Source organism: Magnolia sinica, chromosome 11 (assembly GCF_029962835.1).
Source record: "Magnolia sinica isolate HGM2019 chromosome 11, MsV1, whole genome shotgun sequence".
Classification (NCBI taxonomy): domain Eukaryota; kingdom Viridiplantae; phylum Streptophyta; class Magnoliopsida; order Magnoliales; family Magnoliaceae; genus Magnolia; species Magnolia sinica.
In genome coordinates, this window is record NC_080583.1 from 83200579 (window position 1) to 83216784 (window position 16206).

General features: G+C 42.2%; 1 protein-coding gene and 1 long non-coding RNA gene across 2 annotated transcripts; both read left to right on the forward strand.

Annotated features, from left to right (window-relative positions):
* The first annotated feature begins 2526 nt into the window (after positions 1 to 2526).
* On the forward strand, positions 2527 to 14347 carry LOC131219542 (chloroplastic import inner membrane translocase subunit TIM22-2-like). Its single transcript, XM_058214740.1, has 5 exons — positions 2527 to 2740; positions 11690 to 11754; positions 12517 to 12589; positions 12693 to 12746; positions 13947 to 14347. The coding sequence occupies exons 1-5, from the start codon at positions 2572 to 2574 to the stop codon at positions 14192 to 14194; spliced, it is 609 nt and encodes a 202-aa protein (XP_058070723.1). The 5' UTR covers positions 2527 to 2571; the 3' UTR covers positions 14195 to 14347.
* LOC131219543 (uncharacterized) lies at positions 2747 to 9985 on the forward strand. Its single transcript, XR_009158252.1, has 3 exons — positions 2747 to 4474; positions 4523 to 5832; positions 8985 to 9985. It is a non-coding gene; the product is annotated as an uncharacterized LOC131219543 (long non-coding RNA).
* Positions 14348 to 16206: the final 1859 nt, after the last annotated feature.

Sequence of the window (16206 nt, forward strand, 5' to 3'; positions counted from 1 at the left end):
TTTGGGATAACCGTGAAGTGCATGGGAATGATCATGAATGGAATTTGCCGCGAAATGCATGCAAATGACCGTGAAGTGAAGGAATTGGACCGTGAAATGCCTCTCAATGACCGTGAATCAACACTAATAGTTTGGGATAACCGTGAAATGCATGGAATTGTCCATGAAGTGGAGGGAATTGAGTGAAATGCATGGAAATGACCGCAAACTGATTGAAATTGACCGCGAAGTGAATGAAATGGATTTTCAACCATCGACCTAATGGAATCTTGGAAAATAACTAGGTTAGTTGGCTAAAGTAGCTTCTTCTACTCCAAAATCATATAGGGTACATCAAGTAACTAATTTTGATTTAGAAGATATTCTTGTTAAATGAATAGAGAAATAAATAAATAAAAGAGAGAATTTTTTTTATATGCTTATATATACATATTTATATAAATATGTATTAGAGAAAATTGTAGGTAGAATAAAGTTCTCCATGTAAAAAATAAAAAATAAAAAATAAAAAAATTTGCATAGACTTTTACGGCTATAGCTATAATCTGTAGCTATATCTTCGATACATATCGAATACACTTCGATTAATCGAAATTTGCAGGATTTTTTATGCAAAGTTGCTGGACAGTTTTAGACCTTTTCCGATTAATCGAAAGACAATCGATATATCGAAGTACATATCGGAAGACCTTCGATGTATGGTAGAGGACATAATTCGTAGCCATAGATACTAGACTTTTTTTTTTCCCTGTTGTAATCCCCACCGCCTTTGTGGGTCCTTTTATGAGGTATGTGTTATATCCAAACCGGCTATCTATTTGGTGAACTCGTAATAATGCTTGGGAAGAAAAATAAGGTAGATTTAGCTATCAAGTGGACCACACTGTAAAAGGCAGTGGAAGATTGAACGTCTACCATTGAAACCCTTTTAGGGGTCCCAGAAGTTTTGAATCATTACGAAATTTGTTTTTCCTTTTCATCCAGGTCTTTGTGACATTATGAATAGATTGGATGGAAAATAAATGTTATGGTGGGCCCTACAAAAGTTTCGACGGTGAAAATCAATTTTCTGCTGCTCTTTGTGGTGTGGTCCAGTTGCTCTTTGGATATGATTTTTTTCGTTTGGATAATGCTCCGAAATGATCTCGAAATATGTTTTACTTATACACTGTCTGCTTGAATGCCACCGAAAAAAGTGTTAATATCTTCCAAATTCAGAAATTTCTGGAGAACCAGCCATCCGCATCAGCAGGCCTCAGATCAACGGTTTTGATCACCTAAAACTGGGCTCCATGCATCAGTGCATCTTTCACGTACGGATGCATGAGGGCGTTCCGCAAACGAAGTTTCACCAGCAGCCAGCGTGTGAAGGTCTGCCAAAAAATAAAAATAGCAATCTGAATTTTTAGGGTACGAAGTTTCATTTTTTTAATGAAAATATTCATGCTGGTTAGGGTAAATCAGTTGAAAAGGACGTGTATTTTTATCTTTTTGGGTTTCGATATTTAAAATTTAAGTCTAATTTAATAATTAAGGTTTTTTTTTTTATTTGGTTGAATGAAAAACACGTACGTAGTACGTCAGTCTATACTAAAAAACGTACCCAAAAAAAACAGTGTATACATGCAGAGGACAAATAAGCTTATTCTACAGACGTTGAGGTGGGGCCCATCTTGTTGCATGCATTACATCTGATCCGTCAAGAAGAATCTACCAGCTATGGAAGTAGGACGCTCCAAAAATCAAATCTATCCAACCAGAAACTGGGCCATCACATGCATTTGGATGGTTTTGGGTGGTTATCCTTTATTTTCATGGTGTGGCCCAAATGAAGATTATAATGGCCTAAATTTCCGGAAATCCTACCATCATGGTGGGGCCCACTTAACGAACAATCTAGATGGCATTAAAAGAAAACCCGGTGGGCCACCTACAGAAAACATAGACAACCCCCAAAAAAGAAGCTTTGAATGACGTGGTGTCCTGCATGATCGTTGGATTGCAGTGATTTCAGAGGTATCCATATCCCACGATGGATAGACCCTTCTGGACGGATCAGATGCCATGAAAACATCAAAGTGGGTCCCACGCGCTAGAGTGGTAGAATAAGGTTATTGTACAGGAGAGCTTTGCCAAGTACACACGCATGTGCAATAAAGCTCATGTACACGCACGCTAAACGTATGCCAGCATGGAATATGCGTGCAAGATCTAATCCATCCATCAGGTTGGTCTAACATTCTCCGAAAAAATCTGATCCATTCAGAATGGGCACCCAACACTGGAAACAGGTGGACGGTTTAGAAAACTTCAACCAACTTTTTCAGAGCGGTAGATTTATTTTGAAATCTGTGGCCTATATGAGCATTGGTTCAACGTGAATCTTGGTCCATGATTTCAATTCAGCGGTACCTTTCTGATGGATGGATTAGATTTCATGAAAACATCAAGTGGGCCCCACGTGCAAAAGTGGTAGAATATGCTTATTCTACAGGATCTGTCCTTAAACAGCTGAAGAGATAAAACTGAATTACAGCAGGCAGAGAGAGAGAGAGAGAGAGAGAGAGAGAGATGGCGATGGTGGCGCCTCCAAGCAGCGAGTCCGAGCCTGAAATCGAGAACAACGAGAACCCAAATCGCCCAGATGGCTTAAATCCATCTGGCTCTCCTCTGGTTTGCGTTGCAAGGTTTGCGGGCGACTCAGCTGCCGGCGCTCTCATGGGCTCGGTGTTTGGTTACGGTCCGTTTTTTCTCTCATCCCTTCATCATATCTTCAATGAAAATTCAATCAATGTATGTTGATCAATCGAATTCTTCTTATATGGGTTGTTCTTGCATCTGGGGTTTTCTCAAATTTCCTTTCTTGTTTGGAAAAATTTCTCCTTGTTTTTAGTTCTTGGCGCCGCCCGTTTGAATTTCTGGTTTATCGCGGTTGAATTTTAATTCTGGTTATTTGGGGCTTCTTTTTTTCTGATAATATTGAGTTGGGTTGCTTTTATTTACGATTGAAAGGATGTTTTTTTTTTTTTTTTTGGGTTGAAATTTTGGGGGTTTATATTTGAATTTGATTTTTTTTGGTTCTGTTTGATGTGATGTTATAATGCAGGTTAGTTTTTTGCTATTTCCTGTCAGGATTTTAAAATTGCCTTTGTGGAATAGTGGTGGGATTGTTTTCTAGTGGTTTTGGGAAGTTTTTTAAGCATGGACATCTCATATTGCACCTTTTGACAATAGGAACTATTGCGGGATATTTCGGCAAATATCGCAGATATTGCGTAAAGTATCACAAAGGGAAACATTGGGGAGGCTTAGGCAAATGGTGAAATTTTTCAGTGAAACTTCAGGAATTGTTAGAAGTAGGGGTGGAAATGGTTTGGCTCTGCCCACAGGACAAATGAACCGATCCGCTTCTGGGGTGAGTTTGGGCCAAGCTAAATGGGTTAGTGGGTTGGGTTCGGGTAGAATATGTGGCCCATTAAGTAAACGGGTCGGGTTCATGTTGAACCCTACCCAACCTAAACTGTTCATAAATTTTATCAGTGGGTTAGATGACATGGCCTGACTCAACACAAAACCCAAAACAAATTAATACACAATAAGTAGATACATGCATAGAGTGTATGTATGTTGGTATGTATTCTCTAATTGGATCAGGCTGGCGTACCTTTAGCCCCGTATTCCATTCTTAAACCCAAGCATAGCCATGCCACATTGGGTCAAGTTGGTCAAGCTCGACCTGATTACAATTAAATGGGTTTGGTGAAGTCAGCTTGGGTTTGGTGAAGTTTAAGTGGGTCAAGTCGGGCCACAGGGTAATGGGTCGTGGGTCAGGTTTGGGCTGAAACTATTGGTCCGTTTAGTAAATGGGTCAGGCTTGTTGGACTGACCTTGACCCGGCTTGAATCCAACCCACCACCACCCCTAGTTAAAAGAGTCGTGACTATACAACAGCAATTCATACATTACAAGAAAAAAGTTTAATAGTTTTCCATCTCTTTGGTGACAAAACTGTGTGTTGTTTGTGTTGCCTTTCAAAAAGCCTCTATTGTTGGCCACATCCAAAATGAGTTCATATCATTCAAATGTTATACAATCCAAGCAATAAAACACAAATAATACAACTAAATCCTAAAAGGAACAAAAAAATATGTTGGCTTTAGATATGCATGGAGTTAGAGGTGGCTCAAAGTCGTTGTCCCTATCCCTACTGTGGGCAATCATAATAATGCTGCTCCACATCAGTGCTATACTATGCCCAACTCATGAGTTGATGATACCTGGCCATTTACTCTCCAACATATTGATGGTACTCATCCCCAATAATGTTCACCGGATTGCTTAATGGTGGATTCTGATCGTAACTGTCATAGTTGCTTACTGTGATGCCAATTGTGGTTGTGGCTAGACACCTCTGTTCTCATATGCGTATCTTAGAAAAATCTGCCCATAGCCATACTCGTGTTTGTATCCATAGGTTAACTCATAGGCATAACCATAGCTATACTCGTGTTTGCATCCATAGGCTAACTCATAGGCATAACCATAGCTGAATGCCTGCAAATGGGTGTAATAGCTACATAGATGCTCATCCCATGATCACATGAGCCATTTTCATAAGGCAGCGTGGAGGTGGAGCTCCCTGTTCATCACTAGCATATATGGACCCAAGGCTCCGTGAAATAATCTTCTCATCGCGTGGCAACTGTTTCTTACAATGCAAAAAATGTTCATTAAGCTTTGTTGCCTATGCACAATTGTGGCATGAGTGTCATATTCTAGTCTCGAGTGGCGTGGTGAAAGTGCTCTTCTTAGTGAATGGGCCAACATGCATCTAACTCGGGCTCATGAACATCATTGACAATGCCACTACCACCCCCATTGTCATTGCCTCTGTTGTTGTCTCTATCGTCTCCATTATCATCTCTTTGAGATGGGGACAAAGTCCTATCATTGCTCTCTTCATTACTCAGGCTCAACTCATGCAATGCCTTGTGTGACTTTAATCTACCACCCTAGATGCTGCACTGGTGAGGTCATCAACAAGTCTTCATGCTGAGACCTTATTTTAACATCCTTTCACCCGCATCAATGCCATGCCTATTGCAGCTATAGCTTTCGTGGGATTAGAGCATCCATTTGGCTCATCCAAGTATGATCGCATAATCGACTCATAAAGTGGGTTCTCCGTGCACTGCTCATTAATGAATGCGTCTCCATTGACGGTCATTAAGTCCTAGGTGTCACACTCTAGCTCTTACCTAGTAGAATTTCCAATAGGAGATAAAATGATAGAGAGATAAATTGATGTGTGGACGCTGGATCACGGGCAGATCGTGTTCACAGGTCCATTTTTAGGGCTTTCATGTGTGTTTGAGGCATGGGGTATTATATTTGACTGAGAGTCGCCACTAGTCAATTACTTAGATTTCCACAGTCAACTAGACCTTGTAAAAACCTTAAGAAGGAATAGTTGGATTCCCTGTCTTAAAATGACTACTGATCTGTGACTGGAAATTTTGAGTAAGGGACCACGGTTACAAAGAGGGAAGGTGTTAATCACCCTCTCTGCCTGTATAACTATACGATTGTTACTCAATAGGATTAAACGAAATATTAGGGATTGGATTGGTTCTTGTATACTGATGATGCGAATGTGTGTGTCATGTGGTGTGGCGATGTGGTGTCTGCAACAAGCGATGGCTTGGGTCGGATAAATCTACCTTGACGCACCCACTTAGAGAAGCAGTCAAAGCCTAGTTAGAGTTTTTGATGGGCAAGATCCAGTATATCGGCAAGTCGCAGAGCATACACTTGGACCGACTAGACCAACAGGTGGGTCAAAGTGGAAATGATGATGCGCAATTCTAATGCAAATATGAAAAAAGTTTATCCGAGCTAAACAAGTGAACGAGTCTATCCCAAGGGTTGATTTGAGTGGCTTGGATTGGTGTTTTGTTTGCTCAGGTGGATAGGGGTTATGCTTGGCTAGATTGACCTAGGTTAGAACTCCTTTCTTGTTATTCTTTCTTCTCTTTGGTGGATGAATGAAAAATCTAAGAGATATGAGATTTTGAGATGACTTGGTGTGTGCAAGATGATTTGAAATGAAAGACAATGGGGTATTTATAGGTTTTTGGGATAGCATTTTGGTTATTCTTGAGAAGTCTATGGGTAAAAGAGGTTCCAAGTGGTAGGATTGGCTGCCACCATGTGGTGCAATCCGAGCAATTGGATTGAGGACAAATGTTGTAATTTTGGCCAAATGTAAGGGTAACAGGGTCTTTTTTTACTTTAGCGCGTTTGCCATTAAGAGTAATATGATGTCATCACTCTACCTAACCTCCCTGCGAAAGATGGAGGTTGTTTACATGCTAGGCGCGTCTACATGGATAGCCTCCATTTTTTACGGGGGTGCTCTTGGGGTAGTTTTTCCTCTTATTCACTCGTATTTGCATTATTGTGGTCCTAAGCGCTAATGGGCTTGGGCTTGAACTGAGTTTAAATTAGGGCTCGAAGTTGGGCTTAGGTTGGTTTGATTGAGTTTGACTGGGTTGATCGGGTTGACTAAGTTTGATTGTGTTCGACTGAGTTGACTGGGTTTGATTGAGTTGACTTAGTTCGATTGAGGTGGTTTTAACTGTGCTTTAATCAACTTGTCAGCCCTGGGTGGGGTGTCTACAAATGTCCCTCTTTGGCAGAGGTTGCTTGCAACCAGGTGCCAAAGCGAGTGGACACCCCACTTTCACTAGTCAGTCTTGGGTGTGGTTGGGATTTGTTGCCTTCCTTGGTGTCAGTGCCAGTTGTTTGTCCGGAAATATATAACTTGCACATATCCAGAGGGTTTGGGGAAAACATTACAATTGTCCCTGCACTTTCCGGCCAACCAATCGCAACCCTTTCACATATGATCGGTACTAGTAATGGAATGAATCTGGAAAGTAGTGCCCTTGAGCTTTATGCGGCCTTACGGGGATCCCCTTTTGGATCTGGAATGTCCTTTGCTTATGCGATCACCCCAAGAGTACTTGCATTGCATAATCGTCAAAGTCGACCTTATGGTAAACTCACTACGCTGACTTGGACTCGATCAAGTTTCGCAAGTATCCAGGACTAGGTATGTGCATGTGACTTTTTTTCCGTGCAACCTTCTGGATTCGACACTTAGGTTGCAATTCTTCTTTTCTACCATTTCAGATGGTTTCTTCTGACTAGGACTTGGCCTGTAATTCATCCTCACATTGAGCATTTCTTACGACTGTCCTAACACTAGAGTTCAGATTGATCGTACTTTGTGTGCATACGGATCGGACTATTCTAGGAAAACCGTAAGACATCTGTAGACACCTCACCTAGGGCTGACAAGTTGATTAAATCACAGTCGGAATCACCTCAGTCGAATCCAATCAATCTAGTCAACTCAATCAAACCCAATCAACTTAATCAACCCAGTTAAACTCAATCAGACTAAATCATGCCCAATTTCGAGCCTCAATCCAAGTCCAAGCCTAAGCCCATTAGCGCTTAGGACCACAATAATGCAAATCCGAGTGGATCAGAGGATAAAATCACTCCATGAGCACCCTTGAAAAAAACAAAAAAATGTGGGCTATCATTTAGTGGGGGGCGCATTGTGCACCACCCGTCAAGTGGACAGCTTCCATCTTTCGTAGGGAGGTTAGGTGGGGTGATGACATCATTGAACTCTTTTTGACAAATGCGCCGAAGTAAAAAAGACCCCGCTGCCCTTTCCTTTGGCTAAAATTATGGCCTTTGCCCTCAATCCAACCGCTCAAATTGCACCATGTGACGGCAGCCAATCTTAGCCCTTGGAACCTCTTTTACGCATATGTTTTCCAAGAAAAATCAAAATACTATCCCAAAAACCTATAAATACCCTATTCCCTTTCATTTCAAATCATCTTTCATATAAGTCATATCAGACTCTCATATCTCTTAGATTTTCTACTCATCCACCGATGATGTTACTACTTTCTTATTTATATGGGTAATATATATGGCTGGTTGGGCAGGCCAAGTTACCATGCCCGACCCATTTACCTATATGGGGCACGTTTTGTGGTCTGACTTGGATATAATTAATTCAGCCTGATCTCTCCGTTTAGCGGGGTTGGGTTGGTTAGCCTGTCAGTTGACTCAACCTGTCGCTAGCCTAAGGTCCATGGGCTATTAGTAACACGAAGTTTGGTCAGCCCACGTGCACCTCCTTGGCATGTGTGCTAGGTATCAAAACCAAGCATTAGTTGATGGATTTAAGTAGCAGTTTTGCAGTATGACTTGCCTAGGCACTGAAATCAGTACAACTCAGTTCGACTTGGTCTGCTTGATCCTCTATCAATGTCATGTCTCATTTCGTTTCATTTCAGACTGAAACAGATGCGAGTCAGACAATACCTAGCCGTATTGGATGATTTGTCAAACAATTTCAGGTGGGACCCAGACCCACCACGAAGATGACCTGGCCCAAAGTCAGGCTGCTTGCTCATTTACGCAGGTCCCATTTCTACTTCTATGGACTATTTGCATTTTTTACTGCCATTGTTTTTGTTAATGCGGGCCCCATAGATACATAATGAGGCTCGCTCGATTCACTGCTTGGATGTCCCATGCACTTGCATGCTAGCATGTGGCTGTTGTGTTGATGCTCAGGCAGAGAGGTCCATTTATTGGCTTAGCCGAACTCTTAATAACACTTCTGAAACTGCATTTTCCCTTTTATGAGTGATTTGAGCTCGCTTTAATGCTAGATCTGAGAAATTTTAGTTTTTAGAGATTGATGATTAGGACACTAAGATGCGTTATGCAATTTTCCCAATTTGTTGGCAGTGTCATCGCGGTAGTAGTAGTGGCCTGTCACTTTTGTAGAGCACTTTACATTACAAGTGGTTTTACAAATTGTGCTTCCTGATTTCGAGGTGCCCTTTCTACTATAATTGGGTTTGCAAATTGTGGCATTTTGTTTCCAGGGAAGGTTTCACTGAATTGCTCTGGGGGAACACCATAGCACACCCTTGCACACTCTCCAATGCCAGGTTGGAAAGTTGTGTAATGTCTCATCCAGGGAATGCCGTAGCCCAATATGATTGTAGCATCAGTTCCATAATAAGAAAGTATGATATTTTGATCTGTGTGTGGATTTTGAGTGTAGGAATGATGTGGGCTTTCTTCAATTATTTTGTTATTGGGATTAGTCATGGGATTTTGCCTAGTTGGTGGTTGACATTAAGGAGTAGCCCAAGCAAGAGTGCAAGCATAGTTTCCAGATTCTTTGGCCTGGTTAGTAATTTTTAAAATTTGGGGAATCTAGTTATCTGCGCCTTTTCACTTAGATCAGTTTGTGGTTTAGATTCGCTAAGCTGGCAAACTTATTTTGTTCAATTTATGAGTACTGGAGAAGCCTCTCAATCGTCACTCTAGGTCTTATCTTCAAATCTTCTGAATCTCAGATATTTGTCACATCAGGTGATATTTGAGAGTCAGATGAGCTTAGGTGTTGGGGGTTCACAAAATTTTGACAAGTTCGTGTACAATAGAAATAGAGAATTCTGGCAAATTGAATTTGCTGAATTTGGCAAATGGAGATTCATATAAAAAAGAATTGCTGACCAGCTTGATTCACTGAGTTGAAATCCGCATCAGCAAAGGCTGGCTGCTTACCATAGATTATGGTTGCCTTCATCACCTCTTCTCATTGATTTTTCTTTTTCTTGTTTTTGGTAGTATTCTTCCGGGAGGACAACCATTACTTGGATCATCACTAATGGCTAACAATGGTGGCCCGCCAGCAGCTGTAATAGTTCTTAATGATAGATTGTCATACGTCATCAACTCAACCTAAAACCCTTAACTGTTTAGTTCTGACCCTCCCTTACGTGATTTTTCACCTATTCTTATCGCCACTCTCCAATATCAAAGTATTGTCCAAATCATGTGAATTTAAATGTAGATTGGCATCATCATGCTTTGATTGGGAATTTGGGATGCCAATTTTGTGTAACACTTCTTACAAAAAGTTCGTGTAACACAGAGCTCTGTGGGGCTTGCTGCGATGTCCATGTGAAATCCAATCCATCCATCAGTTTTGCCAGCTCATTTCAGGATGAGAGCCCAAAGATAAAGCAGATCTAAGACTCAAGTGGGCCGTTACCTCAGGAAGCAATTGGGATCGGTGTTTCAAATAGCCCCCGTAGCGTAGCGTGGCCGTAGCACTACGTAGCGTCCCAAATAGCATAAATCCCTTGTAGCGCTACAAGGGTCGTAGCGTACGTAGCGTAAGGTACAATGTATTTTTTTTAAAATTTTTTTCACGTTTTCTTTGTTTCTAATGTTGAGGAATGTGACACTTGTATTGTACTTGATACTTGTAACCTATGGGATTTTTATTTCTTTTTATAATTGTTACTCGTGGTTTCAATTAGACATTATTAATTAAAGTGGTTTGCTTAGAAAGTAATTGATAAAATGAATCATCTTTTAGGCGCGCGCGCGCACACACACATATATCCTTTTTTTCACTATTTATTATATTTATCCTATTTTTAAATTAAAAAATAGAAGTATCATGTAGCTTACGCTATACGCTACATATTTACGCTACACGTTATAGAGGGCTGAGCGCTACGCATCATGCCACCACTATTTAAAACACTGGTTGGGATTAAAAAAAGCCCACCGTTGGAACCTTCCTGGGGCTCACCATGACGTTTTTATGCCATCCAACCCGTCCATAAGGTGATTCCCACCAGGATGAGTGGAAAACCCAATAACAGCCTGAACCAAAACTTCCATGGGCCCCAAGAAGGTTTCAATGGTGGTTGTTCAATCCCCACTATTTCTTATGGTGTGGCCTAGCTGGCAAAACTGATGGCTGGAATGGATTCACAAGGACATCATGGTGGGCCCACAGAGCTTTGTGTTGCAGGAACTTGAAACTCGCATCCCTTTGATTTCTTTCACAGCTCAACAGAGCTAGACTATGTTCATCAACAATTTGGTCATCTACAACTTCATGCAATTCTTTTTGTATGAATTTTGTTATAAAGAGATGTGTACGCCATGCCGTTTCATGCCAACATTTCGGCCCCACATCACATGGGTTCCACCTCACACGAGCTACCCGCCTCATGCGGGTGGGGCCCGCCTCACATGAGCCACCCGCCTCAAACGGGCCGCCCATCCCAAGTGTGCCCCTGCATCCCACAGGCCACCCCACTTGAGCCCAATGTGAAAATGCCCTTGCATTAGTGTCTCTCCCTTTTCCTCTCCCCTAATCTCTCCATGTTTTTTCATGTGCAATAACCCCTGGTGTTAAAAATTGCAGAAGGTACTTTCCACTTAATTGAACTAGTTATTGTAATTCAATACAACTGTTTCGTCCAAACACATCCTCAACAATTCAAGCTATTGTATTATGTGAAATTAATTAACCACTATCTCCATGATCTCTATGTTCACAAATAGGGTTAAACGGGCTGGTTCTGGGTTGGTTGGGTCCCAAACTTCAAACTGATCAGGCTGGGCCTGTTGGGATGTCCCCATTAAAACCTTTAATTTGCTAAGCTAGGCATGGCCCACTTGCCACCTTATTCACAAAGATGTGTTACTTAAGACTGACTGCTTTTATTTATGTTCCAAACAATATGTATGCACATGCAATGTCTTGTGCTTTCAGGTTCAGGATTGCTGAAGAAGAAAGGATTTAAAGGATCCTTCGCTGATGCGGGGTCTTCTGCAAAGGTTTGTGGTGTGTTTTTTCAAAGAGGTTTGCTATGTCCAAACATGTATATGCCATGCCATTTCATGCCAACATGTCATGTGCATTTGAGTTCTGAGCAACCCGTTAGGTGGTAGGGATGCAGCTTGGGTGGGTTGGGCTTGGGTTCATCCTCAACATGACCCCAACCCACAACCCAACCTAACCTGAATTCCAACCTGAGGAGCCCAACTGAAGTACTCTATACTCGACCCGATCCAATCTAAGTCAACCCATATTCACGTGATCATTCCCAACCTGACCTAACCCAGGCCATATTTGCTTAAAGCGAACCCAACCTGAATTCAAATCGAGTTGGCTTTCCAACCTGCGGACCTTGACAACCTGATCCAACCTGACCCAAACCTGACTTTGCAGCCCTATTAGGTGGGCACAATATGTGGAACTTTTTCCCCAAAATTCAGGCAGGTCAATTCATCGAGTGGGCCTAGGGTATGAAGTAGATGGATGGCTAAGATTTTTTTCCCATCCATCTATTTGTTTCATCCACCAAGATCCACTGACAAGTGAACAACCCGACTTTTGCTCCAGGGCATCTACAAGCATGTCCCACCTGACAGACTGCTCAGATCTTGCACACGTGCCATGTTGGCATGTGTCATGACCTTTAGATTGGCAGATCGGTACATGTGTGGGCTTGGTGGACCTTTAATTCTCAATATTCAGGGCAGGCTTTCTAGGCAGCTGTTCCTAAACAAGATTATTTCCGCCCTTGCATGTATCAGACATTTGCAGTTTTATCTGGAGTTCACAGCCTTGTTGTCTGTTTCTTGAAGAGACTACGAGGAAAAGATGATGGTACGTTACATCCCGATCATGGCGTTGTTGCTCTCTTCTTCGGTTGTGGGTTTTATTTATTTATTTATTATTTGTTTAACGGCATTTGTGTTGTTGTTTGCAGTAATCAATGCAGGTGTTGCAGGATGTTGCACAGGTCTTGCTCTGAGTTTTCCAGGTACTTCAAGGTCTCCTAAACCAGTATAACATTCATGCATCATATTTACAGCCACAATCTGCAATCACCAAATGTTACACACATGTGAAATCTGCACCGTTCATCAGGCAGGCAATGTGGTGTATGTCCCTTAGCGCAAAACTCTGCCAAGTTCACTCACCAGGTGTGCCACGCATGTGTAGAAAAACGATGGTTAGAGGGTAACCAAATGGTCCGCATTGGAACATACATGGATCACCACTTGATGAGTGGGCCGCCTGATCTTCATGCTAGGTGGTATTCTCTAAGAGACCCGCTTGATGAACAATCCGTAGTTCTAAAACTTGCTGACTTGACTTGAAACTGGGCTGAATCAACCTGGGTAGACTCGTCAAGTCTATGGGAAACTCAGTCAAAAGAGTGACTTGTTCCTGATTTGGGTAGACTCATCAAGTCGACTCGGCACAACTTGCGGTGACTCGAATGGAGTCGGTCAGTTTGTTCCAGCATGTGAGAATCAAACTCACGGGTGTTGTCATATCCGTAACTTATATTACATTCATTATTTCTGACAATGTTAAAATTTCATCTCTGTTCATACTACTAATATTGTAATATTAAATATCGAGTCGTGTCGGGTCGAGTCTTCGAGTTTGACCAACCTGGCTGAACATTGAGTCGAGTTGAGTTTTTGGGTTTTTGAACTATGGAACAACCCAGGATCTTGCATATACATGCAATGTCGGCAAGTGTGCGATGCTTGAGCTAGCATGTGCTTAGCTGCAAACAGCATATAACATTTATATCTTTCCATGGAACTTTGCTATGCGCAAATGTGTCACCACACATGTGCCAGCATGGCATGATAGGTCTGAGATATGAATCCACCTTTAAGAAAGTAACCGCTATATTAATGTCCTAGACCATGAATAAGGTTGATCCATTGGTCATGTGGGCTGCATTTTGCAAAACAAATGTATGGCTCTGGAAAACTCGATGAACTTTTCTAGCCCATCCACCTGTTTCCAATATTGGGGCCTAGATGCTGAGTGGGCCAGATTTATTTTCGGGAAAACATGTAGAAGGATTGGATCTTGCACCAACATGCCGTGCTGGTACATGTGTGGCATGTACATGAGCTTTATGGTGCACGTGTGCTTGCTTAGCAAAGGAGCTCAATGCCAGGCTAGTTGAGGTACATCTGATTATTCTTTTTCTCAGGTGCCCCACAGGCTCTTCTGCAGAGCTGCGTTACCTTTGGAGCTTTCTCATGTATCATTGAAGGGCTGAACAGGCAGCAACCAGCACTGGCCCACCCTTCATCAATGGCTGTTGGTTCCACACACCCACATGCTGTTCTTCCTCCATTTACACTCCCTCTCCCAAATAACATCCTACAAGGCTTTTCTTCCTTTTGTCAGTCATTGCCAAAGCCTCCCAAGAAAATGCACTCACCACCCTTCAACTAAAACACATCACAGATGGCCCACTTCTGTTTTGGGCCTTTTTCTAGAGATTATGTAGCTTTTGAATATTGGATTCTGTAAATGAAAGTGAGTGTATTTGAATTGGATCTTTATTGCAGCTGATTTAGGGAATTTCTCCTCTTTATTGTATTTCAATCATGGGTTCTGTTCACATGCATTTGAGTGCATGTTAAGCTAACTGCTTTGTGGGGCCCACCTGTAATATTTATATGCACTTCAAATTGTGCATATGATGTGCCACATCATGTTTGTCTTATATCTCAAGAATCGTCGGATCCAAAATTTAGGTGGGATACACCAGAAGGAGCAATGTACAATCACCGTCAACAACCTATATATCCATGTCTTGTAGCCATCTGAGTTGAGTTGGACCGAGTTGGGGCTGACCCGACTCGACCCGATTTTGAAATAGACCTTACCTGAACTCGACCCAACTCGGTACCGACGCATGCCTGATCCAATCCGAGTCTGGGTCTGGCCTGGACTAACCCGGACTGAGTCCAACCCGGTCACAGGTACCTGGTTGGATCGAGTCAGCACTGAGTTGGGTTGGGTGCAGCGGGTATATGCGGGCTGAAATCACAGTTCAGAACTTAGTTGCACCTGCCGGAATTGCAACCTCCAACATGGCATCTTAGATCTGAAACCTCAAATCTGGGTTATTTATTTATTTATTTTATATGTCCGGGTCGGGTTTCAGATCAATTTGAGTTAGTATCAAAGTGGGCCTGTTTTTCAACCCTAACGCAACTCAACCCGGCCCAGCTGGAACTCGGGTTGGGTTAGTCGGGTTTGTTTTGACCCGAACCAAGTTCAGCTTTAGTCGGAATGCATGTGAAAAAATCCTTTCATCATATGACCGATGGAAATGAGATGATTTAGCCACCCTGCACCCCTGAAGTGGAAGGCCAGACAGGGGATTGGGACCGTCCGCCTAGTGGGCTCTGCCTTAAATATCCACTGCTGCAAAAACGACACTAACCAGGACAGTCCTATCCACATGCATTTTACTCACCTTTCCTGCGTGAACTGCAGCTTCTTAACCCCTTTTGCACTTCAACCATTTGAAGGCCAACCATCTCATGTTTAGAACATTCATTTAGGCTGAAATTCTAACTGTGGCCCACCTGTGATAGAGTCCAGATCCACCATTTACCTCGGCTCTATCTCATCATTTCCCATAACAGTATTGTGGGCCTTGGTTGATTTTGGGTAAGTTGTGTGGTTTTGCTGTACAGCCATATCCGGTGTGGCCCGATCATCATAGAACTTCTGCCAATGTATCATTTAAAAGCTGACCTCAATTTGTTGGAAGAAAGCTTGCACTGGTAAGAAAGGACTCCATTCATACTTGTACTTGCTGGCCTTTTAGATCTTGTAGCTGATCTTTCAAGAAGATGTTCGTGGCCCACTAAAGATCAAGTCAGGAATGTCAAGATTTCTCTAATACAGACAACGAGACCACGATCAGGACCGGTCATCTGCTGGCCCACCTCTGCCACTTTTAGGTGTTGGGCAGTCCTGATCAAACCACCTCTTGTATTTAACCATCCGCCTCCGCCACTTTTAGGTGTTGGGCAGTCCTGATCAAACCGCCTCTTGTATTTGACCATCCATAAAGTGATGGTTTCAAGTGAGGCGAGATTTGATACTATTGATATGTTATTGGACTGGATTGGATCTAGTTCCCCTGTCCTCTTAATCCCAATTGATGTATGGAGAGGGGAACCTGATCTAACCGATGTGTCTATCTCTCTTTACTTGAGTTTGAACCAAGGCCGGATGGGCTTGGAGAATGGTCCAGTCTCCTAATATTCAGAACCTTCTCAAGCACTGCTAATTCTCTTAATGTCTTTCAAAAAATCTCTCATTTTGGAAGAACTAAGAGATGGCCTCACCAAAAATATCATAGTCAGATATGTAATTAGATTCATTCTTTCGACATGTTCCTCTAAAGCCCTTAAAGGCATACATAAGGGTATGTGCCATTACAT